At 65.8% G+C, this 26,954-nt stretch overlaps 2 protein-coding genes across 4 annotated transcripts in view; one reads left to right on the plus strand and one right to left on the minus strand.

The window, feature by feature from the left end:
• The first annotated feature begins 281 nt into the window (after positions 1-281).
• LFNG (LFNG O-fucosylpeptide 3-beta-N-acetylglucosaminyltransferase) lies at positions 282-8,418 on the plus strand. 2 transcript variants are annotated; one of them, XM_042922082.1, is made up of 8 exons: positions 282-800; positions 5,393-5,441; positions 5,929-6,028; positions 6,126-6,279; positions 6,398-6,483; positions 6,951-7,113; positions 7,554-7,639; positions 7,853-8,418. In XM_042922082.1, the coding sequence occupies exons 1-8, from the start codon at positions 363-365 to the stop codon at positions 7,917-7,919; spliced, it is 1,143 nt and encodes a 380-aa protein (XP_042778016.1). In that variant the 5' UTR covers positions 282-362; the 3' UTR covers positions 7,920-8,418. The 2 variants fall into 2 exon arrangements, with proteins under 2 accessions (XP_042778016.1, XP_042778014.1); XM_042922080.1 differs by having other exon boundaries at positions 285-800; positions 6,948-7,113.
• A 10,013-nt stretch (positions 8,419-18,431) lies between these two features.
• TTYH3 (tweety family member 3) overlaps positions 18,432-26,954 on the minus strand; it is a 28,003-nt gene continuing 19,480 nt past the window's right edge. The window contains exons 9-14 of one of the 2 annotated variants that reach the window (XM_042921912.1): positions 26,633-26,725; positions 24,473-24,565; positions 23,333-23,469; positions 21,434-21,607; positions 20,841-20,916; positions 18,432-18,662 (exon numbers count right to left, since the gene is read on the minus strand). In XM_042921912.1, the coding sequence (XP_042777846.1) occupies positions 18,588-18,662; positions 20,841-20,916; positions 21,434-21,607; positions 23,333-23,469; positions 24,473-24,565; positions 26,633-26,725 (648 nt within the window). In that variant the 3' untranslated portion in view covers positions 18,432-18,587. Of the gene's footprint in view, positions 18,663-18,826; positions 20,171-20,840; positions 20,917-21,433; positions 21,608-23,332; positions 23,470-24,472; positions 24,566-26,632; positions 26,726-26,954 lie in introns of those variants that run through there. The other variant, XM_042921911.1, reaches the window with a different exon arrangement.

Consider the following 26,954-nt stretch of genomic DNA (forward strand, 5'->3'; position numbering starts at 1 on the left):
CGCGGGGGACGACCCGGGCGGGGCGGGGCGTGCACGTGCTCACAAGGGGCGGGGGCGGCGGCGCCCGGCGGGCCTTTCCCAGACCCCCGCCGCGGCCCCACGTGGGCGCTGAGCGTCTCGGGGGGCGACCGGCGCGAGGTCCCGCCCCGGGGCCCGGGAGCCAGTGAGCGCGCGGCGGGGGGCGGGGCCTCGAGGGGCCACGCCCCCCGGAGGGCGGAGTCCGGCGGGGAGGTTTAAGAGCGTGGGGCGCGGGCAGTGGACAGCCCAACGCGCCGCGGGACCCGGGATCCTGCGCGTCGGTCCGCGGGGCGGGGCAGGGCAGGGCGCGCCGGGCAGGGCGCGCCGGGGGCCGCCACCCCACCATGCTCAAGCGCTGCGGCCGACGCCTGCTGCTGGCGCTGGCGGGCGCGCTGCTCGCCTGCCTGCTGGTGCTCACGGCGGACCCGCCCCCGCCCCCGGTGCCCGCCGAGCGCGGCCGGCGAGCGCTGCGCAGCCTGGCGGGCCCCGCGGGGGCGGCCCCGGCTCGCGGGCTGGAGGCGGCGGCGGCGGCGGCGGCTCCCGCTGCGCTCGCCCGCGAGGTGCACAGTCTGTCCGAGTACTTCAGCCTGCTGACCCGCGCGCGCAGAGACGCGGGCCCGCCGCCCGGGGGCGCCCCCCGCCCCGCCGACGGCCACCCGCCGCCCCCAGCGGAGCCGCTGGCGCCCCACGACGTCTTCATCGCGGTCAAGACCACCAGAAAGTTTCACCGCGCGCGCCTCGACCTGCTGCTGGAGACCTGGATCTCGCGCCACAAGCAGATGGTGAGCCCCCCACGCCTGGGAGGGGTAGGGGTGCCGTCTTGCGCAGCTGGTGGCAGTATCCGAAGGGCGCCAGGCTGCACTCTGTCCAGCCACCTGGAGTATCTGGGGTGGTGACACCAACCCGTCCCTTTCCAGACCAGTCTCCTTGATGGGGTCACTCTCCCCATAGAGTTGTGGAAGCGTCAGATGGGGACGCTACTCCATCCAACTTCCAGAGTCTTGGATGGTATGCGTTGACCCTACACCAGCTGCCAGTGCTTGGGGTTTGGTGCCCTGCGATGCTTCTTACGCCCTTCTCCTCCCCAAACTTTGGAGCGCATTAGTAAGGTGCTGCTGTCTCCACACCACCCCAAGGCAGATTCTGAGTGGGGCATCCGCCCTGGGCTCAGACCCTTCCCTGGAGAGGACGACGCTTTCGTTAGTGATGGGGTCAGGGTTAGAACCACCCCTGGCGCCCCGCATAGGGCTGGGAGAGTCTTTGCTGTGGAATGAAGACAAGTCTTTGCTAAAGATGATCTGCGTTTGGGGTGGGTGTGAGTGAGTCCTGGAGAATGTATCTGGAAAGAGAGCACCGGGTTTTGGGGGCCTGTGCGGAGACCCTCTCCCCACAGCGTAGGAATCTTTGGAGCCCGGAACCTTGTGCTTTACTGCACCCTAGTTGAGCACCAGCTTCCTCCACACATAATAAAGACACACCCCACTTTGAAAATCTCCCTCGGGGCTGCAGCAGGACGGTTGGGTTGGGGCGGGACGGGGCAGTGCGGGCCCTGCCGGAGGGCGGGAGGGGCAGCGGGGGAACGCCCCTGGGCTGGGAGATTCAAGGGACTAAGTGGGCATTTGGGGTAAAGTTGAGGGACCCTTGCCTGGGACGAGGGCTCAGAGAAGACCCCACACCTGTTCCTCCCTGTTGGAACCTCAAGGCCTGGGATCTTCTGGGGTGGCTGAGCCCTGTTCGGGGACAGGGTTCTGGTGAGGTCGTGATGGGGGCCGGGGTGGGGGGAAGGGTCCTCTCTGGTCCCAGCGTGGCGAGGGGGGCCCTGGGAGTCCCGTGGCAGCCTCCTGGGAAAGCAGCATCCCCTTTCCCAGGGGCTCAGCGGGCCGGCGGGAGGGGGCGGCGGGGGCCGCGGGTTTTGTTTGGCCGCCGGGCCGTTAGGATTCCCAGCGCCCGGCGGCTCTCACGCCGGCCGCTTGGGCAAGGTAACAAAGCCCCTTTCTCCAGCGGAGAAAGGCACCCGGCCTCTTGTGTGCAGCTATGCGCTCCATGGGAACCGCCACTGGCGCGCTGGCCACTCAGGTTGCCTGGCGATGAGGGGGCCTGCGGGCCCCCCCATCCCTGACTGACAGCCCTTGTGGGGCACCATCCCTGAGCCAGGCACCCTACCCCCAGGACTCGGCCTTCCTGCCGTGTGACCTTTGGCAGCATTCGGCCCCCTCTGGCCCACCCCCGGGTTCTGAGCTCTGCTCGTCTTGGACTTTGGGGGCTTTCTCCAGCAGAGGGAATGTGGTCAGGGGGTCTCAGGTACCAGTCCCAGCGGGGGTGATCTTGGGCAAGGCCCAGGGCCTTTGTGACCCTCAGTCTCCTCATCTCTGAAATGGGGCAACCATCGTCCTTCCAGTATGGTGTTGTGAAAGAGGGCGGCCAAACCTGGAGGCGGAGGGAATGAGCCCAGCAGGTCCTCAGGAATCGGGGCGGGGGGCGGCGTCACTGCCCTGGGCCCTGACGTCCCTGTTTAAGGGCCGCTCAGTTTCCTCTTTGACGGCTGACCCCAACCAGGAGAGGCTGAATCTGCCCCCCCACCCCCGCCCCGGCATCAGTTCTTGTGGCACAGCGAGCGAGAGTTCCTCACCTCCCCCTGTGGGGGAGGGGGGTCCTCGAAACCGTCACAGCTGAGGGTCCTCCTCTCCCAGTCCTGTGCATGGTGATTCAGACCCACTTTGATGTGGAACACCCGAAGAAGTCAGGGCTTTGGTGGCGGAAACCCCGAAAGGCTGTGCAAGCTGAGAGTGGGCATCTGACTCACATGGAGGGTTGGGAGACTTCCTGGAGGAGGTGCCATTTGAGCTAGACTGAGAGCACAAGCATGGGGTATGTGTAAAACACTTCCCGCAATTGGAGTGATAGTGGGGGGTTGGGAGGGGATGGCGGTCAGCAGGGACCACACTACCACAGTCCCTGAAGTCCACGACGAGGGGCTGGACCTTTGGCCCCCACGTTCCTCCCCCACCCCTCCGAGGAGTGGGCCAGGCTGCCGCGGCTGCCACCACAGCGGCCACAATTGCTGGGGGAGAGCTTGGCATCCTGTGTTTCTTTGAATCGCAGCTCCAGGAACAATGCCGCTTCCTGTGGGTGTCCCCCCCGCCCGCGCTGGGCCAGCCCTGCCGCCCCTGCTGCCCCCCTCTTCCTCCTTCAGCCCCATCGTAGGGAAGTGGGGAGGTGGCCCGGAGGGGGGTGGTCTCAGTCCCTGGGAGGCACTTTGGGCTAGATTAGCACCACCTCTGCCCCCTGGGTGTGACCACAGACTGGAGGCTGCCCCTCTCTGGTCCTCAGTTTCCCCACTGTCCACCCAGGTAGTACAGTGTCTACCTCTCAGGGCCGTTATGGAGACCAAAGAAAGGAGTCAGTCTCCGTGCTTTGCTCTGGGTACATACGTGTGAGCTCTCGTTGTGCCCATTTGACAGAGGGGGAAACTGAGGCTCTGAGCCACCAGGCAGCCTGTCCGTGGCTTTCTCTGCTGGTTGCTCTGATGCTGGGAGACCGGAGGCCTGGCACCCTCACACCCCCCACAGCCCCACCCTTCCCCGAACTCCTCTTCAGGCCGCCAGCCTTGCTCTCCCCGAAGCTGAACAAAGGTGACTTTAATCTCCGTAGCCTTGGGCTGGGTTTTTAGGGCACCACCAAAGCGCGGGAGAACAGGCCTCGCTTGATCTCATTAAGAAAGCATTTTCCTTTTAATCCAGCGACGGCAGTGCGCGTCTGCACTGGCCGGCCTGGGCCTCCCACAGCATTCCTGGGCTGAGATGCTGGGGAGTGGGTGGGGGGCTGGGTGCGAGTCTGTGCGTGCGGGCCGCCTTGGGGTGCCTGCAGGGCCCTGGAAGGAGGGGGTGCGTGCGTGGAGAGGACATACCTGGGGCCTGCCCCTTCTCCAGCTCTAAGCCGGTGCTCAGCAGCTCATGGCCTCACCTGAGTGTGTGCCCGGGTCTGGGGTCAGGCTGGGCAAGGGGCTGGAGCCATCCAAAAGAGGGTGGGGACCCCAGGTGGGACCCCCGGTTCCTGGGTGTCTGCTGTGCTCCGAGCCTCTGCATGCCAGAGCCTCCCTAGGACCCATAAAAGGAAACTGAGGTCTGGTGGGCACGGAGGTGGGGGGTCTCCCGCCGCCTGTGCTCAGAGCCCACCCCCCCCCCCCCACTTCGGCCACGGGCCCCAGGCTTTGCACTCAGCCATGCCCGGGTGCGCTGGGCGGCACGCGCTGGGCGGGCCAGGCAGAGGAAGGAACATTCCTCCCCGTGTGCTGACGGGCCCAGGCGGGTGCCGGCAGCTCCTGGCCCCGCCCCGCTGCCCGCCCCCTTCCTCGGAGCGCTCCTGGCAGGGGTGGCCCAGTGCTGGCACAGGTGGAGCCTTGATGTGGCCTTGGGCAAGGCCCGTCTGCCAGCCTGGATTTCCTTGCCGGGGCTGCGGGGGGGGGGGGGGGGGGCACATAGTGGGGAGGAGGGGAGCTGCTGGGGGTACTGCTCTGTGGGCTGGGGCACAGGCGGTTTCCTGCCTCAACCCTGCTGACCGTCGGAGTCTCCAGAGAACAGCGGTGGCTTCTTTGGCTCAGAGAAGGTGACCTGCCCGGCCAGTCACACCGCTCGGGGCGAGAGGGGCCAGGCTTCAAGGCCCGGCCCAGAGGACCGCAGTGCTGTGGCCGCACCCCTGCCCGTCGGACCTCTCGCCCAGCCCGGCCCAGTTAAACAGGCCAGCTGTATGGTAATGGGCAGCACGGCCACTCCCGCTTAACGCGGCCGAGTTAAGGCCAGCCCGGCGCCCCTCGCCGCGCGGCCCAGGACAAAGCTGGCGGACAATGCCTGGTGATTCATCCTCCCTCCGGGCCCTTTGTCCGCCAGGGCTTGGCGGCCGTCCAGCAGAGGCCTTTGTCCCTGACTGATTGAGACTTGGCTTCCCGAAGCCGACCTCCTCCGCCTGTCCCCCCACCACGGCCCTCTACCCCCTCCCACAGGCTAGGCACTGTGTCAATAAGGGTGTGTGCCCCGCCAGGTGTGTGGGGTGGGCGGGGAGCCGGTTACCTGGTGGGTGGGCGGGGCGCCCCACCTGGCTCGTGCCGGCACAGCCGCTGGGTGACCTTGGGCCCAGCTGTCGACGGGGATGGGGGGGGTGTCTGCACGAGTCCCAGCCCTCCTTCTACTTAGGATGGGCACTTGAGACCCACTCCGTGCACCTGGGGAAACTGAGGCCCACAGAAGGGCGGAGAGTGGGTGTGGCTGAGCTCTAGCTGCTGAAGCCCCACGGTGCCCAGCCCTGGACGCCCCCACAGTGGCCCCGGGGGCGGAGGAGACACAGAACTGCCTATTCAAGACCACGTTTCTCCTTCCAGACGTTTATTTTCACCGACGGGGAGGATGAAGCCCTGGCCAGGCGCACCGGTGAGCCCCGGGCTTGGGGGGGAGGCGTGGGGGGCTCCACGCCTGGGAGGAACGCTTCCCTCCCCTCCGGAGAGGTCACCGAGGCCACGGGCCAGGGAGGGCAGTTTACTCAACTGGTTTGCTCAAGGCTCCGCCCTGCCACTCGGGGGGGGGCCCCCCCCCACCCAATTCTCATGCAAATGAGGCCCTTTCAGCTCCCGGGGCCCTTTGAGCTGATGTGGCGGCAACAGGTGGCCGGTGCTGGGAAAAAGCCGCCTGAATGGGCAGGGGCGGGATCGGGTTGTCCCGGAGGGGGTGGGGCTGGGGGGGGGCGGGCATGATCTCCAGGCCTTGAGCCTTGTGCAGGGCGGAGGGAGGGAGCCGCTGCAAGGTACAGCTTGAACCCGGGGCGCCCTGGGAGAGTCACCCACTCTGTCCCTCTCTGCTGTGGCCGTCATCCTCCCCGAGCCAGCTCGGACCCGCTTACAGCCCCCTGCCTTGTTCACAGGCAACGTGGTGAACACCAACTGCTCGGCTGCCCACAGCCGCCAGGCCCTGTCCTGCAAGATGGCCGTGGAGTTTGACCACTTCATGGAATCCGGGAGGAAGTGAGTGTTGGCCCCGGTCCCTCAGGTGCCTGCTCCGGAGGTCCTCCCCCCAGCGATGCTCTCTCTTCCTCTCTCTACCGGCCCTGCTTCTCTCCAGGTGGTTTTGTCACGTGGATGATGACAACTACGTCAACGTCAGGGCTTTGCTGCGGCTGCTGGCCAGCTACCCGCACACCCAGGACGTTTACATTGGCAAGCCCAGTCTGGACAGGCCCATCCAGGCCACCGAGAGGGTCAGCGAGAACACGATGGTGAGCGTTCCCCACCCCCCTGCCCCCCACGCACGCCTGAGCGGAGTGGGGAGGAGGCCAGAGGTGTCCCTGTGGCCTGGGGTGAGGGTCTCACGGTCCCCTGCGTTCCCTCCTGCAGCGTCCCGTCCACTTCTGGTTTGCCACCGGTGGGGCTGGCTTCTGCATCAGCCGGGGGCTGGCCCTGAAGATGAGCCCGTGGGCCAGGTGGGTGCCCTGGGACACAGGTGAGGCCGCCCTCGGTCCCAAAGACCCCCCCTGGCTTGGTTTGGTTCACCTTCCCAGCTGCGGGTGCCCCAACCTGACGGGCGCAGGCAGGCCGCGTCACGTGCCCCACCACCAGTCCCCTCCCGCCTGCCAGGCACAAGGGCCGGTGTGAGCACCGGCCCCAGGCACCGTCGGGCGGGACTCCTTTCCGCACCCAGTCGCCCCCCGGACTCAGAATTGTCAGGCTGGCGCAGAGGAGGGTGCCGGGCTGGCACGCGAGCCTGTGAGCAACGCAGACGGGGTCTGTACCCTGCTCCACAGGGGCGTGTCCCCCTCCCCTTGGAGCTGGCTCCTTCCTTCTGTGCCGGGTGCTGCCCGGCAGGATCCTGCCGGGCTCCCGGTGGGCGGCTGGCTCCCGCCTCGCCTCAGCTCGTCCCCTCTCGTCCTCTCCTCCCTTTCTGCAGCAGGGGCCACTTCATGAACACGGCCGAGCGCATCCGCTTGCCGGACGACTGCACCATCGGCTACATCGTGGAGGCCCTCCTGGGGGTGCCCCTCATCCGCAGCGGGCTCTTCCACTCCCACCTGGAGAACCTGCAGCAGGTGCCGGCCTCAGAGCTCCACGAGCAGGTGCGCCGCCCGCCGCCCGGCCACGAGCAAAGGGGCAAGCGGGCAGGGGACGGAAGCGGGGGGAGGAGGGAGCGCCGGGTGGAGGAGCCGTGGTACATAGGGAAGCCGGGAAGGGCCGCCGCTGGGATACCCAGACCCCCCACCGGCGGGACCCCGCTCACATCCCGTGCGACACCCCCACTCTGTGCCGTCTGGGGCTTTTCCTGCACCAGCAGACGACTCTGCTGGCTCTCGCCGAAGCCCCCGCCCTGGACCTCGCTCCCGGCTTGTGCAGAGCAGGTGGGGTGGTTGCAGCTTGACTCACAGACCTTCCTTCTTGGTCCGGGGGAGGCCGGAAGGCGAGGCTGTCCTGGCGCTCCGAACCGAAACGGCCTCGGCTGTGGACAAAGCCGGGGGCGCGGGGGCCGCTCCCGGCTTCACTCTGCCCCTTCCCCCCACAGGTGACCCTCAGCTACGGCATGTTTGAAAATAAGCGGAACGCCATCCACGTGAAGGGGCCCTTCTCCGTGGAGGCCGACCCGTCCAGGTGAGGAAACTGAGGCCCAGAGAGAGAGCTGGTGACCGACGTAGGGTCCCCTAGGGGGTCTGCCAGCGCGGGTGTGGTTGAGCGGCTTGACTCCCAAGAGGGTGCCCCGACGCCCTGCTCATGCCGCGGGGCCCCTCCTGGTGCCGCGGCTCGGAAGATGGGCGCTCGGCACGCCCTCCCCGCACGGACCGGCCCCCTGCTCTGTCCCCACAGGTTCCGCTCCATCCACTGCCACCTGTACCCAGACACGCCCTGGTGTCCTCGCACCAGCATCTTCTAGCCACCACGGCTGAGACCCCGTCCTCGGGCGCCCCTGGTATCCAAAGGGCCCGGGGACCCGTGTTGTGCCGCCCTGGCCTTGGCGTTCGAGGCTCCCCGGGGCTGTGCCTACGTCTGTGTGTGTGCCGTGCGCCGGTCCGTGGAGCAGACTGCTGGGCGGTCCTGTTCTGCCAGGGAGCGGGCAAAAGGGCCACTTGTCTGCGTTCCCACGCGCCTCGGGTCAGCGGGCTCCAGAGCCCCATCCCGGAAGCACGTGCCTGCATCGGAGGTGGCTCCGAGGGCAGTTTTCTTACCATCTCGGAGTCTTAGGGCAACACGGGGATTGGGGGCTGCTCTGCGTGGACGTGCAGGCTCTGTGCTGGGGCACCTGCGCCCTGAGATCCTGGCCCCTCCTCGGAGCCCCCGGGACAACTGAGTGTTGCTCAGTGCAGGGAAGCCGGGTGCTGTAGGGGGCGTCCCGAGCCCCCTTCTCCCACTGAGCTCTGGCCCAGGCACCGAGAAACGGCACCTGCCTCCAGCCACTCCCATTAAGCCCCTAGTGGCCGTGTGGCTAGGGGAACAGTGGCTCCCCTCCCGGCCGTCCTGGGTGGGGAGTCTCTCCAGCCCTCTCTGGTGTCTTCTCTTTGTCTCTTCCCACGATGGGGAGACAGAGCTGAGCATTTTATCTCCTCTTTGAAGCAGAGAGAAAGTCGCCCATAGTGGGTGTGTCTGTAAATATTGTGACAGTATTTTTTTACTGTGCTTGTTCCTCATAAGGGGGTGGGTAAAAAGTAGGGTGTTTTGTCGTTTTTTTTTTGGGGGGGGGGGGCAGGTGTTATTTTATCTTTTCTGTGGATCAGAAAAACCAGAAGCCAAACGTGAGATATCTTTGTCGTTAAAGCTGATGGAAATGTCTAACACTGCACGTATTTATATGTCCCGGGCTCTGGACTCTCCTCCCCCACCTCGTGCATAGTACCTGTCTCCCGCAGGCCCAGCTTGGTGCACCTGGCCCGTGGGATGGGTTTTGTCTTCTGTTTTTCCTTCTGCAAAGACATAGGTAGGAAAGCGACAGATAATGGGAAAGTTCTCAGGGAATTGAAGGGTGGTTGCTATGGTGACGTCCTTTGCTGTGAATAAAAGTGCTCTTTGGGGCAACCCCAGGGGCTCCTGGTTTTCCTGGAAGTTGGGCCTGAGGTGCAGGTCTGTCTGAGGTGGCTCCAGGGGACTGGGGGCTCAGGTACTCATGTGGGGGAGGTGGAAAGAAGGGAATCTGAACAGCTCCTTGCAGGTGCCTGAGAGGCGTGGCCAGCCCTGGGCCCCGTGGATGTGGTGGTGGGGGCGGTGGGGGGGTGGTGGCTGGGTCCACAGGTCTCATCCAGAGGAGCAGCCCTAAGGCTTTGCAGCTGCAGCCTGTGTTGGCCGGGCTCTAGGGGCTGCAGGGAGCCCAGCCCTCCCTGCACGAGGGCTGGGGGCTTGTTGTGGCCCAGCTCGGACCTCCTTATCTGGCTTCATCCCCATCACAAACCCAGAGGCCACGTCCTTGTCCCATTTTGCAGATGGGCGAACTAAGGCTCAGAGCCAGTGACAGCCAAGGTTAGGTAACTGAACTGGGCCGGCAGGGTGGTAGAGACCTCAAACTCAGAGGCCTGGTGGGCCTTGGATCCCGGCCTCCCCTTGTGCCGGGCACCCCACACTCGATAATCTGGGAGCTGGGCCCCCGTGCCCCCCGGACAGGCCGCAGGAGGCTGGGCCAGGATGTCCCCGGGCCTTGTTTCCTACAACGACCAGCTCCCCGATGACCACTGCCCTTTCTTCCTCAAATCCAGTGGAGGGGGGCAGGAGTGGGCAGGGGCTGGTCCAGCCTCAGCTGCAGCTTCCCTCCCCAGTCCCCAGCAGCCTGGGGACGCCCTTGCGCCCTCTTCCTCTTGCTGAGCCCCAGCTGCCTCCGCCCCTCGACTCCAGTTCCCAGACTTCCACGCTCCCCACTCTGCTCCAAGCTTCGCCTCCTCAACATATCAGAATAAAAAGCGTTTGCAAAGTGCTTCCTTTCCCCACCCCTGACCTCCCGGGGGCGGATGCCGGTCCTGTCCCCACTGGACACATGCCCACATACACAGCACCCCCAAATGGAGGGGGTGGCCAGGGATGTCCCCGTTTCTCACAACCCCCTTGCTGGTGGCTACTCTGGCCTGGAGGCGACTGGCCGGGGCCTGACCCCACCTTGCCCTGGCATTGGGGATCAGCCTCCCCTGAGCTGGTGGGGCCCTCGGGCATGGGTGTGTCCGTGCAGCCGCTGCGGGGGCAGGCGGAGCCTGCCACAGAGCTGGTCCAGGCCCTCCCTGAGCCTTGGCCTTCATCTGAGACCGGGGAGCCCCCGTGCTCTGGGTCTGGGAGGTGGCGCAGAGGGCACGGCCCGGGCCTTCCCTCTTCTCGGGGAGAAGCTGAGGGAGGAGGAAGTTCTTGCTCCCCAGAAGGGGAAGCGGGTCTGGGAGGGGGCCTTACAGGAACCGGCAGCCTGATTTCTTCCACGTGCTGCCCTCCTGGGTGTGGGGAAGGGGCCTTCCCCCAAGGAAGGAGTCAGGGAGCGGAGGATAACCTGAGCAGGGTGGCCTGCCTGGCCGGGCTAGTTACCCCCCCTCCCCCGCACCTCCTGAAGTGCCCGTCATTTGTGGGCTTTCAGAATCCGAGGTAAAACTGCCACCCCCGTGCTCCCCACCCCCACCCCCTCCGGCTTCCGCGCTTCTGCGCTGCCAGGCGGCAAGCCCTGAGCCGGGTCTGGGAGGAGCCGAGAGGGGTGTGGGTGCGGGTGCGGGTGCGGGTGCGGGTGCGGGTGGGGCCCCTCCCTGCTCAGTTTAAACAAACTTCCCTTCACCTGGGGCCATCACGGCCAACTTCCCAAAGAGACGCGTGAGAGCTGTGGTCAGGTGCTGGAGACGGAAGGCCTTGCAGAGGTGTGGTGGGGAGAGCAGGCAGGCAGGCGGTCTGGGTCTCGCACGGCCTGGGCAGAGGTGCGGAGGCAGGACTGATCAGGATGCCTGGAACCTGGGAGGGAGGATGGCAGGGGGCTGGGTCTCCACGGCCCTTCCCCAGGCCCCTGCAGGCCACCGGGGCTCGCCCTGAGGCTCCCTTCCTTGCTGGCAGCTTCAGCCAGTCCCGCCCTCTCTGGGCCTGGGGTGGGTGGGGGGCAGGTGGGGGGCAGAGGGGAATGAGCAGAGCCAGCCCCGTTCTTTGTCAGACCTGCCAGTCTTGCCGCTGCCTCAGGCCCATCCGCCCAGCCCCAGCCCCGGCCTTGCCAAGCCCTTTCTGAGCCCAGGGCAGGACACAGACACTTGGTACATCACTAGGAGGGACCCAGGGACCTGGGGCAGCTCCTGTCTCACCCCTGGAGGTGGTCCAGTTTACGTGAGGGTACTGAGTGGGGAGTGCAGAGCTGTGGCTGCCCCCCACCCCCGGGCACATGCCCCTTAGCAGCCCGGCCCAGGCTTCTGGGACACCCCCCCCCCCCAATCTGTGTGCAACCCACCTCAGTCCCTGGGTGCCAGCTGGTGGTGAGCGCTGGGGGTTTCTCTCCCTGCCCAAATTGACCTTTCCCAGGACCCACCAGCATCCCGGTGCACAGCCCCGTTCTGGCCCTTAGAGGCTCACAGCACGAACCTGACCGTTGTTACTGATATCTGGTTCACGTAATTGTGCAAGGTCAAGAAGCAAGCTTAAGCAGCTGCTGCAGGCCACTCCTGCGGCCGTCCTGTCCCCTGGGTCCGACACGGGGCTGGCCACCGCATGTCCTCGTGGCTCGTCCCGGTGGGACCTGTGGGCCCTCCACTCAGCAGGGCCCCAGGGAACCCCAGACAAGCAGCGGGCCGTGAGGGGAAATTGCTGGGAACGCAGAATGTCCCGGGCTCCCGCCCTACGGCTCGGGTCCCCCGAGGGCCCGGCGCCCCCTGCTGGGCGTCTGCCTCACTCCTGGAGATGCTCTCCCCACTTAGACCCTTCTGCATCACGGGATCAGGACTCCTGCTGTCCCCGCCCTCTGTGGGTGTCCCCTCGTTCCTGGAAATGTGGGCTCCTGGCTCACAGGCTAGCTCTCCTGTCCTGGCTCCTGTGTCCACTCCTGGTTACTTCCGTGTCCGTGATCCTTCCCACGCCCTTGGCCTCCCCTCCCCTCCCCTCCCCCTGCGTCCCCACTGCATGCTCACTCACTCCCCAGACCGTGCCTGCCCCACGACCGCACTCTGCCTCCACCTGCTGCCTGTCCCTCTGCTCAGTCCCTCCGGCCCTCCTGAACCCCCCAGCCCCCTCACACCTCACAGGCTTGTCCTCTCCTGGCTGGACCCTTTGAACTCACCTTCACCTCCCTTGGCTTCTTGTTTTCACACCCTCTCCCAGCCAGGCCTCCAGCGGCCACCCTCCTGCAGCCTGTCCCCCCGCACCTGGGCAGCTCCCCGAACTCTGGGGAGTCTCACCCTGAGTTCCAGATGGAGCCTTGGCTCCCTGGGAAGCCCCCTGCCCCGACTTCGCCCCTGCCTGCTCTCCGGCTCTCCTACTTCTCCCCCTCCCCGGCCCCCAACCACTTCCTTCAGCCTCCCTCCTTCATGAGACCCACCCCACCCGGCCCCCAACACCGCCCACACCGCCACTCTGACCTCGGGGCCAGCAGGGGGCTCCACTGTGACCTAGGCCCCACCCTTCTTGGGGACTCAGGAACACCACTCCACCGATGCACACCGGCCCCTCTTCCCCCGCTGCAGCCAAGCCCCGTGCCAGGCTTCCAACGCGCTCTTACCTTAAAACATCCTAATCTTCAAACACGCACACTCCTCCGGGCCACGCCCCCCACGCGTGCGCCTCTGGGCCACGCCCCCTCCAGCCGGGGCACCGTTTCCTGCTTTGCAGCTAAACTCCAGGAGTCGCTTCTTGCTGTCCCGAGTCCTCTCCCATGCTCTCCCGAGCCAGCTGTCAGGCTTCATCGCACTGGTTCTTGTCCAAGACTCCAGTGGTGTCCAGCTTCCTGAGTCCACCGGACTCAGTCACCTTCCAGTGCCCACGGACCCCGTCATCGGCAGCGTGTGACGTGGTCCCTCATCTCTCCTTGACACTGTCTTCGTGTGGCTCCCACGACACTCTCTGTCCCGGGCTCCTCCTGCCCGGCTGGTTGTTCCTCCCCGCTCCCAGACCCCAAACAGGGGTCCTGCTGTCTCCTCTTCCGCACCCACTCCCTGGGGGATGTCATCCAGACTCCTGGCTTTAAACACAGTACCCAAGCCAAAGACTCCAACTGGTCATCGCCGCCCAGCGCTCTCTCCCGATTCCCAGACTCACTGTTCCACCACCTCCCCCCACCTCCCCGGGTGCCTGCTCCCTCCCCGGCCCCCCCACCTCAGTGTATGATAACACATCCCCGGGGACCCACCGCAGCTCAACCCAAGCCCCACACCCACACACAGGGTGCCAGGAAGTGCTGCTTGTGCTCCTTCCAGAACCGAGTCCTGTCTCACCCCTCCTCAGCTGGACATCCTCCCACCCCCACCCCCACCCCGGCCTGCCCTCGGCTCTGGCCTGCAATGTTGCCACAGCCTCCGAGCTGCTCTCCTGCTTCTGCCCTAGCCCCCATCCTGACTCAGCAGCCAGGGCCATCCTGTTAAGACAAATGTTCCGTGGCGTCAGTCTGCTCAGGTTCTCCGTGGCTTCCCCCCCCCCTCAGAGTCCACCTCCAAGTCCTTATGAGACCCACAGGCCCTCTGCCATCTTCCCAGCTTTGCTTCGTATCAGACCACTCTTCTTTGCCGCTCCACTGCAGTCACCCTCACCTCCTTGCGTGAACACACCAGGCATGTATCTGCCTCAGGACCTTTGCACTGGCTATTCACCCGCCCAGAGCCCTCTTTCCCCAGATATCCTCAACACTGGCTTCCCCTGGTCGGCGGAATGGTAGACCCCAAAGATGTCACATCTCAATCTCCGTAACCTATGAATATGCTACCTTCACGGCAAAGGGGACTTCGTAGATGTGAGTAAATTAAGAACCTCGAGACAGAGAGATGATTATCCTGGATTATCCAGGTGGCTCCAGTGCAATCACAGGTCCTTCTTTTTAAGAGGGAGGCAAGGAGGGTCAGGGTCAGACCGGGATCAGAAGCATCCTACACTGCTGGCTTTGAAGATGGAGGGGCCATGACCCAAGGAAGGTGGCCGCTTCTAGAACTAGGCTACCACTGTGCCCTCCCTGACATGCAGACAGGGAAAGTGAGGTCCAAGTAGGGCAGGAAGTGCCTGGACGCTTTCCCTCATGGGACTCTCTTGCCTTTTGGGTTCCTTGCCCCCACGTCCCCAGTTCTCCCTCCTTACCACACGGCACCCTGGAGGCCTCGGCTGTCTCCTCCACTGCCCTGGGTGCTCTGCGTCCCCTCTTCAGAGCTGACCAGTTCCGGGTGCCCTTCCCTAGGAGCCAGTCAAATTGGAGGCTGCTGGACCAGCCCCTCCCAGCCCCGCCCCCCAGGAGCTCCCAGCAATGCCAGGAGAGCCTGGTGTGTTCCACTGGGCCTTTGCAGGTCCCTCGCCCACCTGTGCCCCAAGCATGGGAGACATGCTTTCCTGGCCAGAAGGTGCGTCCCCCAGTTCCACGGGACACTGAGGCCCCCTGTGAGGTGGGTGGTATTACCTTTAGGGGAGGAAAGTGAGCTCACCAGCAGCCCTCCCACGTTCCCTGCCGGATTATGTGGCACCTTCCAGTGTCCATTTCTCAGCCGAGAACAAGAATGATGGTAACTTTAAATACAAAGCAGCCAGTCCTCTTCCCAGCAAAACGAGCTTGTTTGGGAGGCGGAGGAACCAAGCTCAACACCACACACCTGAACCACAGACCCGGCTGAGAACAAGCTGCGTCGCTGCCTTATATATAGGGAAGGGGGGACCGTGCGCGTTGTGGGGGGAGGCTGTTCGGGACAGGAGCCAATTGGAGGAGAGCGGAATGGCGGCCTCTCATTGGCTGAGAAGTATGGCTTCTCATTGGCTGGGCTGTTGCTGGGCGAGGAGAAACCACCTCTGCGTGTCGTTCGTTTGGTTGGGTTGGTCGGCGGTAGTGGCCAGGGGGGCAGGGGCAGGGGCAGGGGCAGGGGCACACACCAGGGCTCCTTTCCTCCTTTTCCCACCACCATCCCACCCACCCGAGAGGAAGGACTCGGGCGAGGCCCGTGGCTGGAGATGCCCCCAGGGGAAGTGCCCTGAGCCCCATCTCCGTGGGGCTCAGGAAATGCTCCTCCAAGGGGACCCACCGTTGCTCCCACCTGGCCCCCCTCCAACACCCCTGCCCTGGGCCAGGCCTGTCACCTCTCCAGGTGGCCGGAGGGGCCTCCACACAGGCGTCCCGTCCCCCTGGGCTGCTCCAGTGCACGTCCAGACTGCAGGGTGAGGCTTTTAAGGTGTCAAGACCACCGTTTGTGCCCATCTCATGAAGCCCCACCTGGGTGGGCTCCCCGGCCACGACTGGGCCTCCCCCACCCCCTGGGGGTCTTTTGGCTCCCAGCATGTGACCACACTGCCCACAAACTCCGGCAGGAGCCCAATCAACTCAGGAAGAGAGGCTTGTTTTTTAAAATGTGTTTATTTTAAAACATGAAACCCAAGCTGAATAGAAACCACAGAAATTACATTGACGAGATTTTTAGTTATTTGCCAAGAAAAATAAAGCCCCCAAAGAAATAAAAATCAAACCCCAAACCCAGTTAAAAAAACCAAAACCAAAAATAAAAATAAAAAACACAGCGACAGCACATACAGCCTTGGCCCTATGGAGGTCGGAGGAAGATTCTGGAGGAAGATGCCGAATGGTTCAGGCCTCAGTTCCCCCTTCCCGCTCAGGGCACTAATCACACTGGGGAGAGGGTGCAGGGCCAGGAGAGGGGCCGGGAGGGTCGGAGTCTTAACAAAATCGTATCGAATGACAGGTTATATGTAACAAAGTGGCACAGACGCAACCATCACAGCTAAATAGAACGTCCCTGCCCACCCCCTGCCTGCCCCCCCAGCTGCGCCCCAGGGAGGCCCCCCACCCGTCTGGGGCTGGGCAGGGGTCCCGGGTAGGGAGGGGATGGTACCTGGGCTGGAATTGCATAGTGAGATGGGGTGGGTGACGTGGCAGGGGACCCAGGGGCAGTGGATGCTGGCACGGGGAGTCCCATCAGCCAGGTGTCCCGGTCGGACCCTGCCTCCCACTTGCCCAGCCTGTCCGGGGCCTGGGAGCCAGCTGGACCCTGCCGGGGGGGGGGGGGGGGGGGGGAAGGGGCGCTTCAAGGCCCCGGGGGAACCCTCCCTCCCACCTGCTACCCACTTTGTCAAGGGCCTGTGGGAAGCGAGGCCCAGTGGTGCAGGGTTGGGAAGGGATGTGGAGAAGTCACTGGGATGGGGGTGAGGAAGGGGACCCTGAACACTTGGAACGAAAGGAACCCGATGGTAGGACTTGCTCCCCTCCAGAGACTGAGGCTTGGGTGTGAGCCCCTCGGGATCACTCCTTTTCCTTTCTCCAACCTCGGCGAGTAGAAGAACGTGAGGACGTCACAGACGGGGCAGGCACTCACGCACACGACGCACGGAGGGTACTCCCAGGACAGCCGCGGTCCACAGCCTGTCCGGGCAGCGCCCGCCTCTCATGCTATGTACATTCACATTGCGGGCGGCCTCCCGGGGCCGCGGTCAGCCGACTGTGCTTCTGAGCAGCGGTGGAGAGCGGCGGCACCCGGGTGGGGCCGCCGGGGACTCCTCCCGACCCCGGGCCCGGAACGCTCTCGGCACCGGTGGAGCCCGGAGGAAAAGCTGGGCGGGTGTGCGGCGGGCGCCCAGAACAACGGCTGGGCCGGGCCCGGGGCACACCGTGCCCTGCGGTGAGGTTTGCCCATGCCCACGGGCTCAGACGCCAGGACCACCTGGGGCACCCCAGTGTTTGCCTGCTCACTTCCCTCCCTCCCCGGGTCAGGGGTTTGCCCCAGGGGCGGGGCAGATGTGGCCTGGCCTCCAGCCCACCTGCCCTTTTGGTCCCGGACACCAGCACAGAGAGAGGATGGTGGAGGAAGGGCAGGCAGCCCGTCCCCGGGCCTGTCCGGGGCAGGGCATCGTCCCCGCTCTGGAAGGAAGAGCCCACATGTCTGTAAGCTGCTTGGCCAGCTGCCCACCTCCCACCGCAGGCCCCTGGCCCGGGCCCTCACACGTGCCTGTCGGTGGTACTCTGCTGCCCCTGGCTTGACACGCAGGCCAGAGCCTCTCCGTTTCAGGCTGGCTAGGCCAAGACTGGGACTGGCGGGGGACTTCCCATCCTGATTTGGGGGTGGCCTACCCTCCACGGCAGGAAACACAGCAAACATTGTACACTAAAGCCAAAGCACCTTAGGGAAGCCTTGTTCCCACTTCACAGGTAGGGAGACCGAGGCCGCAGGGACCTCGGTCCTACAGCCTAAGGGACAGTCGTTCCCTAGGACACAGTCATCCTGGGGCAGCACCTGCCCAGGGACGGCTCTCGAGGCTCCCGGGCTGCCCGTCAGTCTACAGCCCTTTCCCCAGCAGCACCCCGAGAAGAAACGGCTACTCCAGCTTGGCTCCCAGCCGGCCGGCTTAGGCCTCATCTCTGGCCCGGATGCAGGGTGACACTTGCTGGCTCTGGATCGGCCAGGGGTGCCCGCGGAGGCTGGGTGAGGTTAGTGGTTAGTCCCGAGAGGGGCAGCAGGGGCCGAGGGCACGTTCACAGCCAGCTCGGGTCCAGCCCCACGGCCCGGCACGGGACACCGCGCCTGTCCTAGACAGAGAGGGAACCGAGAGGGGAGGGCTGCCCGGCCCGCGGTCCGCCTGCCCTAGGGTGACAAAGGTGGTTAGTGCAAAAACGAACCAGACAAGCTGCCAAGTCTTGGGGTGGGGGAGGGGGTTTGGCACCAAGAAGGTGGCCGGCACTGAGTGCGCGGCCGGGGCTCAGCGCGGCACCTGCCGTCCTCCCGCCGCTGTGGGGGGCTGGGCCCCGCGGGCAGGGTGGGCGCTGTGGGAGAGAGCAGTGCTGGGCCGGAGGCAGAGGAGGCTTCTGGCAGCGACAAGAGGGGCCTGTGTTCAGGTGGAGAGAAAAGGAAGAGCCCCGGGGGCGCCCCGGGGGCTCTCCGCACAGGAGCCCGGCGGGCAGGTGCGAGCCTAGGCCCCTCCAGGTGCCAGGCACGGTGGGGGCGCCGCGCAGCCTGTGGACAGAAGCCTCGGGAGCACAGAGCTGCGGGAGGGGAGGGGCAGGCTGGGGTGTGAGCCAGAGAACGCGGCGTCCACAGGGTCGGCGAGCTGCAGGGCAGGCGGCAGGGACACAGCACCGGGGCCGGCCCAGGGAAGGGCTCTGCAAACGCAGGTCCTCAGAGGCGGACAGGCGTGGGGGGCGAGGGCCCCGCGTTGGTGGCATCGCTCACAGGCATCCAGGCGCGTGGCCCGAGGAGAGGGCGCGGGCCCGGAGTTCCTCATCTCCATGCCCCTGCGAGGAGGGGAGGGGAGGGGAGGGGAGAGGGGGGGGAGGGGAGGGGAGGGGAGGGAAGGGGGGCCGCAAAGGGGCCGGCAGCGGGCCTGGCGTGCGTGCGGAGGGTCCGGCGAGTGGTCGCGGGTGGAAGCGGCAGTGCTGGCACGGGGAGGGCGGGGCGATTGGCACGCGGGTGGGCGGGCAGGCGGCCGGCCGGGCGGTCTAGAGGCCACTGCCGCTGGAGTCGGGGCGAGGCTGGCTGGTGGCGAGGTATTTGGCTCTCATGCTGGAGGTGTACTGGAGGGAGACAAGGGGAAGAGGGGGTCAGCAGGGCAGCGGACGCAGCCACGCGAGGGCCTTGGCGAGGTGAGCCAGTAGCAACCCGAGGGCGGGACGGGAGGGCGGTGGCCCGGCTGACGGAGCCCCGGTGGAGGGGCTCGGGAGTGGCCGGCGGGCTCCACGAGCGGAGGCCAGCCCCCACGCCCCAGGCTCCCCTCCCGGGGAACGGGAGCGCACTCAGTCGAGGTTGCCTTCCAGGGCTGGGCTGAGGGGACACGTGGAGACTCCTGCCCCAGCGGGAGACCATCATGCAAGGGTGGAGTCAGGCTTTGAGAGCGGGTCAGGCCCTGGGAAGGAGGAGGCCCCACGGCCACTCTGCCCCATCGCCCCAGGAAAGGAGGCCCCGAATGTCACATGGGCTGTGGGGCTGCGGGCTCCTCCCAGCTCCTAGACGCAGGGACAGAGGCGCCTGGAGGGAGGGCACGGATGGCGTGTCTTGGCCGCCGCTCGTCCAACCTGAAGCGTGTGTGTGTGTGTGTGTGTGTATGTGTGTGTGCGTGCGCGTGCGCGGGGGTCGCTCACGATGAGCACACACACAGGAGGCGTGTACTGCGGCCAGGCAAGGTGCAAAGGGCCACAAGCCCAAGGGGACGCGGACGAAGGCCAGGCCAAGTGCCAAGGGTTGCCGGGGTCAGGGAGCCTGCGCAGGCTGACCCCACGGCCCTGCGCTGACCCCTCCCGAGTCCCCAGATGGGGAGGGACGATGCTCCCTGGTCCCTAGAGCCCTCCTGGCACTCCAGGTGGGGAAGAAGGCGAGAGTGCCGGGTGGCTGGCCAGGACACAGCATCAGGGGGAGGAGCAGTGGGCACCAGGGAGCCGTGTCATCCCCCGGGAAGCGGCAGGGGAGGGGGACGGCACCCCAGAGCCCTGAAGGTGCCCAAGCAGGCCCGCGCAGACGTGTGGGCACGGCCGGGGACAGCTTGCGCGCTTGCCTGCATGCGCCTGTGTGCACTTCTGAACATGCACAGTGGCACCCCAAGGGCACCCCGGGGTGCCACCTCATCCGTGTTCTGCCTCCCTGAACCCAGGCGCCAGGCGCAGGCACACCCAGGTGCCTGGTAGATGGTCTCCTTGCTGGGAGGTGACAAGAGGGGCCGGGGCCATCTGCAGCTGGGCCGGGGGCAGGGAGGGGGCTCACTGCCCCTGAGGTGAGGGTCACGGGCCGGAGGCCGGCACGAGGTCTCTGGTTGGGCTGGGGGCTCACGAGCTCACAGGCTTGTAAGGACCCGGAGCTGGCCCGGCAGCTGCTGAGCTGCGACGGCCCTGGGGCACGTCACGTGGGCCCAGGGTCCGCGCTGGTGAGGGGGTAGCAGTGAGCCGACAGCATGAGGCGGAGAGAGGCGCGGTGGGCAGGCGGTGCAGGGCAGGGCACCTGGGGCGGGTCAGTACCTGTCACTCTGAGGGCACGGCCACCACAGCGTTCGGGCACTATCCATGGGCTTAAACTGCCAGCCTGCCAGATAGCGCTAGGAGGGCCCGGGGCGGGAGGGGTGCAGGAGAGAGAGAGAGAGAGGGCGGCCTCAACGCCGGGGTGTAGGCCCCGCCCGCAGCAGGCTGTGGGGGGCCAGAGCACGGTGCCGATGACGAGGGCTACCTGGCCCGCGAGCCCACACGGCCCCGGTCCGGGTCGAGGGCGCCCTGGCGGCTGCAGGGCAGGACGGGGCCACCGCACACGTGCCCATCTCTGAAGGCGGGTGGCCTTCGGCCTCTCTGGCCCTGTCCTCCGCAGCCCACCTTGTCCAGCAAGGCCACCGGGGCCCGTCAGTCTGCAACTTCCTTCTCTTAGGTGCCAAACCACCCTGTCCCCTCTTTTCTGTCTCAGCGAGGCCAGAGGGGACAGCGGCTGGAAGCGCCAGAGGCTGAGTCTCGGGCCGAGCTCAGGGAGTCAACGGAGGAAATGAAAGTAAGCGGGCCCGCGTGAGAAAGGAGAAGCCAGGGCCCCTCAGGGTCGAGCTGGCCCGCCAGGCGGCTGGGGCTCAGGGTACCTTCAAGGCCAGCTTGTGGGCCCACCCGGCCCGCCTCCTCCAGCCCCGGCACTGGAGGCTCCTCGCCACCCCGCCGGGCCCGCACTGCCCGCGAGAGCGACATGACCGCCAAGGCAGCCGCGCAGCACCCCCGCCCCGGCCTGAGACTTACTGAGGGCGGCGGGGACTCGCGTCCGATGAGGGGCGTGTTCTCACAGCGGGGGTTCTGGAAGTTGGCATTCTGGCTCCTGCGGTGGTGAGGGGAGAGGGGCTGTGAGCGGCCGCCGGCCGAGCAGAGACCCTTCTAGAGCCAGGCAGACTCTGTGCCCACCTACCTGTGCCCGGCCCTCTCCAGCCCTGTGCGTTCTCGCCACCCTGCACGCGGCCCCCGGCAAGGGCCTGAGGCGCCCGTGACCCTGGCACAGTAACCCAGGGCTCGACCCAAGGCTGCCTCGGCCCGGCCAGAGCCCACCCGGATGCCCGCCCACCACGCGGCCGGCCCCGGGCTGTCGGCCACGGCATCCCCGGCACCCTTCGCACACAGCCTCCACCTAACCGAGTAGCCTCATCGTGGCCGCGAGCCTGGTGTGCCTGGGCGACCCCGCCCAGAGCCCGGGCAGCGCCCAGGGAGGCCCCTTCTGACTGCCCGGCCGGCCCCTGCTCCGGCCCTCCCAGCTTCTCCCGCAGCGGGGCACACGGAGCTCCGCACGGCCTGCGCCCCCGTCCCCGCCTACCCACCCCCCTCCAGCTCCCGGCGCAACTCACATGTACTCGGTGACCGGGGCGTTGCTGACGGTGTGGGCCGCAGCTGGGATGCTGGTCTCGCTGCCGTAGCTGCTCCCGCAGCTATACAGGCTGGGCATGTGCACGCGGTAGAGGCTGTCGTGTGCCTGCCTGGGCCCCGGGGCCGCCTCCTCCTCCCCATCTTCGTCGGGGCCTCTGCAGGGAAGGACACCCGGCGCGGGTTCAGACCTGGACCCGAGGTGGCCAGCCGCCAGGCCCGTGTGGGGTCGGCTCGGATGCAGACACACCTCGTTCCGACCCCGGCTTGGTCAGGTATGAACTACGGGACTGTGGGCAGGTCACCCTGGCTTCATCCTCTGAGACGGGGGCGCCGAGGGCCCCGTGCCTCAGCCCGTACACCCGGATGCGGTCTGCCTATGAGCACGAGGGGCCACGGTCCCTCCCGCGGGGCAGAGAGTGGGGTGCCCGGAAGTGGGGGTGGCCTCTCTTGGCCCTGCAGGTCTCTGCCCGCATCTCTGGGTGGCCTGAGCCCACGGGGACTGTGCGTCCCCGGGAGGCCTGAGCCCAGCCCTCTTGCTCTGCTGCATGTTTCCTACCCACTGTGCCCAGGGAGCTGTAGGGCGAGGTGGGGCGGGGCGGGGCGAGGTGAGGCAAGGCGGGCGGCCGGGGCCAGGCCTCTGACGCACCCACAGGCCCAGCGCGTCCTGTACGCTCCCAGACTGGACTCGAGGCGGGGCTGCCTGGTGGTGTTGGCCTAGGTCAGCCAGGCCTGCGCTCCTGTCCCGCCTCCTGCCCACCAGCCGGGTGACCGCGAGCGTACGGCGTCCTCTCTGACCCCTTGCAGCCAGAGGAGCAGGACAGTGGTAGCAGCTGGCGAATGTGTCCATTCCCAGCCGTGCCCGGGGCTAAGCCCTTACACGTAGCGGTTCCTCTAGTGCCTACCCGACCCCGAGAGGCGGGCTCTTTACAACCCGCGTTTACAGTCAGGGCGCTGGGGGCCCAGAGTGCTCAAGTGACTTGCCCGGGGTCATCCTATAAGCAAAGGCAGAACCGGGATCTGGATCCACGGAATGTGATTCCAGGTCTGTCTCTCAGCCACTTCCCTACAGCTGCCACCTCTGTCACCACTGCCACCACCACCACCACCACCATCATCACCACCCCCGTTGTCCCCACCACCACCATCGTCACCAACACCACTACCGGCAGGATCACCACAGAAAACAACAGAGTAGAAATCCAGACAGAGGGAAGAGATCTGAGCTAAGCTGCCTGTCCTCTGAGCCAGGCCACCAAGAAGCAGCCACGGCCCAAGTAAGTGGGAAGGGAGGCGGGGAGTCTGGGCGATGACGTGTGGGGCCCAGGCAAGGCGATGGGCCCGGTCCCTCCGGAGACCACTCAAGCTAGTACTGATCAGGGAGACTAAGGCAGGGGCTCCCGGGAACCCCACTTCAAAGACAAGAGCGTCACGGCCCCGTGGGGAGCAGCGGCCATCCCGGTCGCCCGGCTAAACGGGCCACGGAGGCCGTGGCCACCTGGGGCCTTCCCTCGTAGAAGCTCCGAGTCCCCACGGCCAACCAGCTGCTCTTTCCACACGCGAGCCCCGCACATCTACGCCCCGGGGCGGGGAGACGGACAAGACGCCCCGAGGCCAGCCGGTCAGAGGCGGGGAAGGGTGCGGGGCACGGAGCCAGCAGCGGCAGCAAGGACGCCCCGGCTCTCCCCGCCTGCTCTGGACTCGCACGTCACCTGGGCCGGGAGCTCCTCTCTACTCTCAGAGCACCGCGGAGGCTTGCAGAGTGTCCGCAGCAGAGGGGGCGTTTGCTCCTGTCTCCGGGCGCCAGAACACGGGTGTCCAGAGGCGCGTCCCTAAAACACCCTGCACGCGGGATGGCCTGAGGCCAGCTCTGAGCCCCTCACCTTTTCTGCTGCCAGGTGTGTGGCACACTGCAGACAACGGAGCTGAACATGAGGGCTGTGACGAAGGAGAAGAGGGCCAGGTAGATGAGGCCCTCGACGCCGTCATAGCAGAAGCCCGTCAGGGCCTGCACGTAGTCCTGAGGCCAGACGGCCCGGCAACAGCAAGGCCACACGGACCGGGAGGGAGACAGGGAGGGCGGGCTGAGCCGGGACGCGCCAGAGCCTCGGCCCGGCACGCGGCAGCCCGGACCGCCCTGGACTTCACCACCCTCCGGTGAGCTCCCGTTCTCCTGAGGCCCCACACCCCCGGCTGCTCCCGTCTGTTCCCCTGACCCGCAAGCTACTACCCACTGTTCCCGCTGCCCTTCCAGGTGCTCCCTCCTGCCCCCGGATGCTCCCTCCTGCTTCATACCCCCAGCTGCTCCCTCCTGCCCCCCAGCTGCTCCTTCCTGCCCCCAGCTGCTTCTTCCTGCTTCATAACCCCAGCTGCTCCCTCCTGCCCCCAGCTGCTCCCTCCTGCACCAACCTGCTCCCTCCTGCTCCCTAACCCCAGCTGCTCCCTCCTGCCCCCCAGCTGCTCCCTCCTGCCCCCAGCTGCTTCTTCCTGCTTCATAACCCCAGCTGCTCCCTCCTGCCCCCCAGCTGCTCCTTCCTGCCCCCAGCTGCTTCTTCCTGCTTCATAACCCCAGCTGCTCCCTCCTGCCCCCAGCTGCTCCCTCCTGCACCAACCTGCTCCCTCCTGCTCCCTAACCCCAGCTGCTCCCTCCTGCCCCCAGCTGCTCCTTCCTGCTCCATAACCCCAGCTGCTCCCTCCTGCCCCCCAGCTGTTCCCTCCTGCCCCCAGCTGCTTCTTCCTGCTTCATAACCCCAGCTGCTCCCTCCTGCCCCCAGCTGCTCCCTCCTGCCCCCAGCTGCTCCCTAACCCCAGCTGCTCCCTCCTGCCCCCAGCTGCTCCCTCCTGCACCAACCTGCTCCCTCCTGCTCCATAACCCCAGCTGCTCCCTTCTGCCCCCCAGCTGCTCCCTCCTGCCCCCAGCTGCTCCTTCCTGCTCCATATCCCCAGCTGCTCCCTCCTATCCCCCCATCCCCCCCACCCCCGTTGTGGCCCCCGGGGGGCCTCCCCCCCAGGCCGGTCCTCACCAGGTGCAGGCTGCGACAGTCCACCAGGGCGGTGAGGTGCTGCAGATTCACCTCTGTGCCGTTCAGCACCTCCTGGACACGGAGCAGGGGGTCCTGGGGGGACACGTGCCACACAAGGTCAGCACCAGTCAGGGGGACAGGCCCTTGGGAGCCCCCATGTATCTGTCCACCCACACCCGTGGTCTTGGAACAGGCGCTGAGGACCCCGGGCTTCTAGAAACGATGACCCGAGTCTGTGCCCTGGCCTCAGGGGGACTGTTGAGGATTCGAGTGGAGTGGGGAAAGTAGGACCCACCGATGCCTGTCAAAACAGGAGAGGCGGCAAACACCCACGTGTCTTCTGACGGGGGTCTGGTTCTTTTACAAATCTCAGTTTACAGAACGGCGAAAGGGAAAGTGTTCATGGCATTTTAAATGACAAAACGTCATCCGAACCCTCTGTACAGAACGAGCCGGATCCTGTAGCATGTGTGTGCATGTCTGTGCGTGCACGCGTGTGTCTGTGTGTTACGCGGGCACCTCCAGCCACATCTCCGTGGAGAGATGACCTCACAGACACATTTCAGGGTCGACAGCAATTCCTCTAGATCAACCACTGGACCTGGCACTGCCTTTTTCTTTTTTAATGTTTATTTATTTTTGAGCCAGAGACAGAGCGCGAGCAGGGGAGGGGCAGAGAGAGGGACATAGAATCTGAAACAGGCTCCGGGCTCCCAGCTGTCAGCACAGAGCCCGACGCGGGGCTTGAACTCACAATCTGCGAGATCACGACCTGAGCCAAAGTCAGACGCTCAACCGACTGAGCCACCCCGGCGCCCCCCAGCACTGCCTTTTATAACACATGCGAGGAACGCTCTGTGAGTCGGAAACGGATTTCAGGAGGACAAAACTCACTATTTATTAGGGGCTGAATTGTGTCCCCGCTCCCCAAATTCACGTTGCATGTGCGTTACTAACCCTCAATACCTCAAAACGCGTATTTGGAGACGGAGCCTTTAAGGAGGTAGTTAGGGTAAGCAGAGGTCACGAGGGTGGGCCCCAATCCACTAAGACTGACGTCTTTGTAAGAGGTCGGGGCACAGACACGCGCAGAGGGACGCGGGCGTGAGGACGCGAGAACGTGGTGTCGATACGCCATGGAGAGAGGCCTCGGGAGGTCGCAGCCCTGCCCGTGCCCTGGCCCGTGCCCCTGACCTCCAGCCTCCAGAAGTGTCGGGAAATCCGTCTCTGCTGCCTAAGCCCCCGGCGTGCGGTCTGCTCTGGCGGCCCCGGCACAAGGACGTACCTACCTATCGGCTCAATTGCGAAACACCCAGGGGACGCCCCGGCTATACCAGAAATAGGAAGTAACTGTAACGTGCGTGCGCTCTTTTAACTTAAACTTCGCGAGTTTGCTACAGAAGACCCAGCCGGTCACACAAAAAAGGCTGAGGGCCGAGCCGTGTCCACTCTGCAGTGGTGCGCACGGGCCGGGCAGGGTTCCCACGGGCTGACCGGCACCTTCGGGGAGCCCGGGATTTGCCAGGAGCTTGGTAGCAAAGGTGTGGGGTGAAGTGCTCAGGCCCCAGAACATCAGCCCTCCAAGTCCCGGAACACCCCTACGGGCTGGGGGGTGGACCTTCCTTTGTTCCCACATCTGTCCCTATTTTCCTTATTATGCCTTATTTCTTTTCACTCAAACAGCACGCATTACTTTAAAAATAAAAAACAGAGGGGCGCCTGGGGGGCTCAGTCGGTCGAGCGTCCGACTTCGGCTCAGGTCATGATCTCACAGCTCGTGGGTTGGAGCCCCGCGTCGGGCTCTGTGCTGACGGCTCGGAGCCTGGAGCCCGCCTCGGATTCTGTGACTCCCTCTCTCTCTCTCTGCCCCTCCCCTGCGCGCGCGCGCTCTTTCTCTCTCTCTCTCTCTCTCTCAAAAATAAACGTCGAGAAATACGTATACGCGTACATACGTTACAAAGAAGTAAGAAACAGACCTATTTTTAAAAGCCTCCCACAACTGTCCAGGGAGATGAAGGGTGGATGCAGGGGAGAAGGGAGGGCACCGCCGGGAAGGGTGTGGAAGAGGCAGGGACCTCCGCAGGAGCCCGGCAGGGGGCACTGCCCCTCGCAGCATCTAGCCCTCTAGCTGGCCAGCTGGCCCGCCGCCCACCCACTCACCTTGGTGGCCGGGTACTCCCGGGGGACGGTCTTCAGCAGCTCGGCCACGACGCCCTGCATCTCCACCAGCGCCTTGTGGCTGCCAGACAGCTTCTGCTCCACAGACAGGCAGCTGACGGGCAGGGGCAGGGGCAGCCCGTCTCTCCCACCCCAGGGCCGCCCCCCACCGACACGGGTCTGCCAGGCCCCCTGCCCCGGGCCTGCGCCAGCCCGTGGGCACTCTGCTCTGTGGGCCCGCGGGACACCCCTCCCTGGCTCCCCGCGAGCCTGCCCACGTACGCAGAGATGAGACAGATCACCAAAAACATGGTGTCTCTGAAAC

Source organism: Panthera leo, chromosome E3 (assembly GCF_018350215.1).
Source record: "Panthera leo isolate Ple1 chromosome E3, P.leo_Ple1_pat1.1, whole genome shotgun sequence".
NCBI classification, from domain to species: Eukaryota; Metazoa; Chordata; class Mammalia; order Carnivora; family Felidae; genus Panthera; species Panthera leo.

Coding starts and splice junctions, on each gene's coding strand:
- LFNG (XM_042922080.1), top strand. CDS start 363: ATGCTCAAGCGCTGCGGCCGACGCCTGCTGCTGGCGCTGGCGGGCGCG. Junction 5,442..5,928: donor AGCCCTGGCCAGGCGCACCG/GTGAGCCCCGGG, acceptor CCTTGTTCACAG/GCAACGTGGTGAACACCAAC. Junction 6,029..6,125: donor TTCATGGAATCCGGGAGGAA/GTGAGTGTTGGC, acceptor GCTTCTCTCCAG/GTGGTTTTGTCACGTGGATG.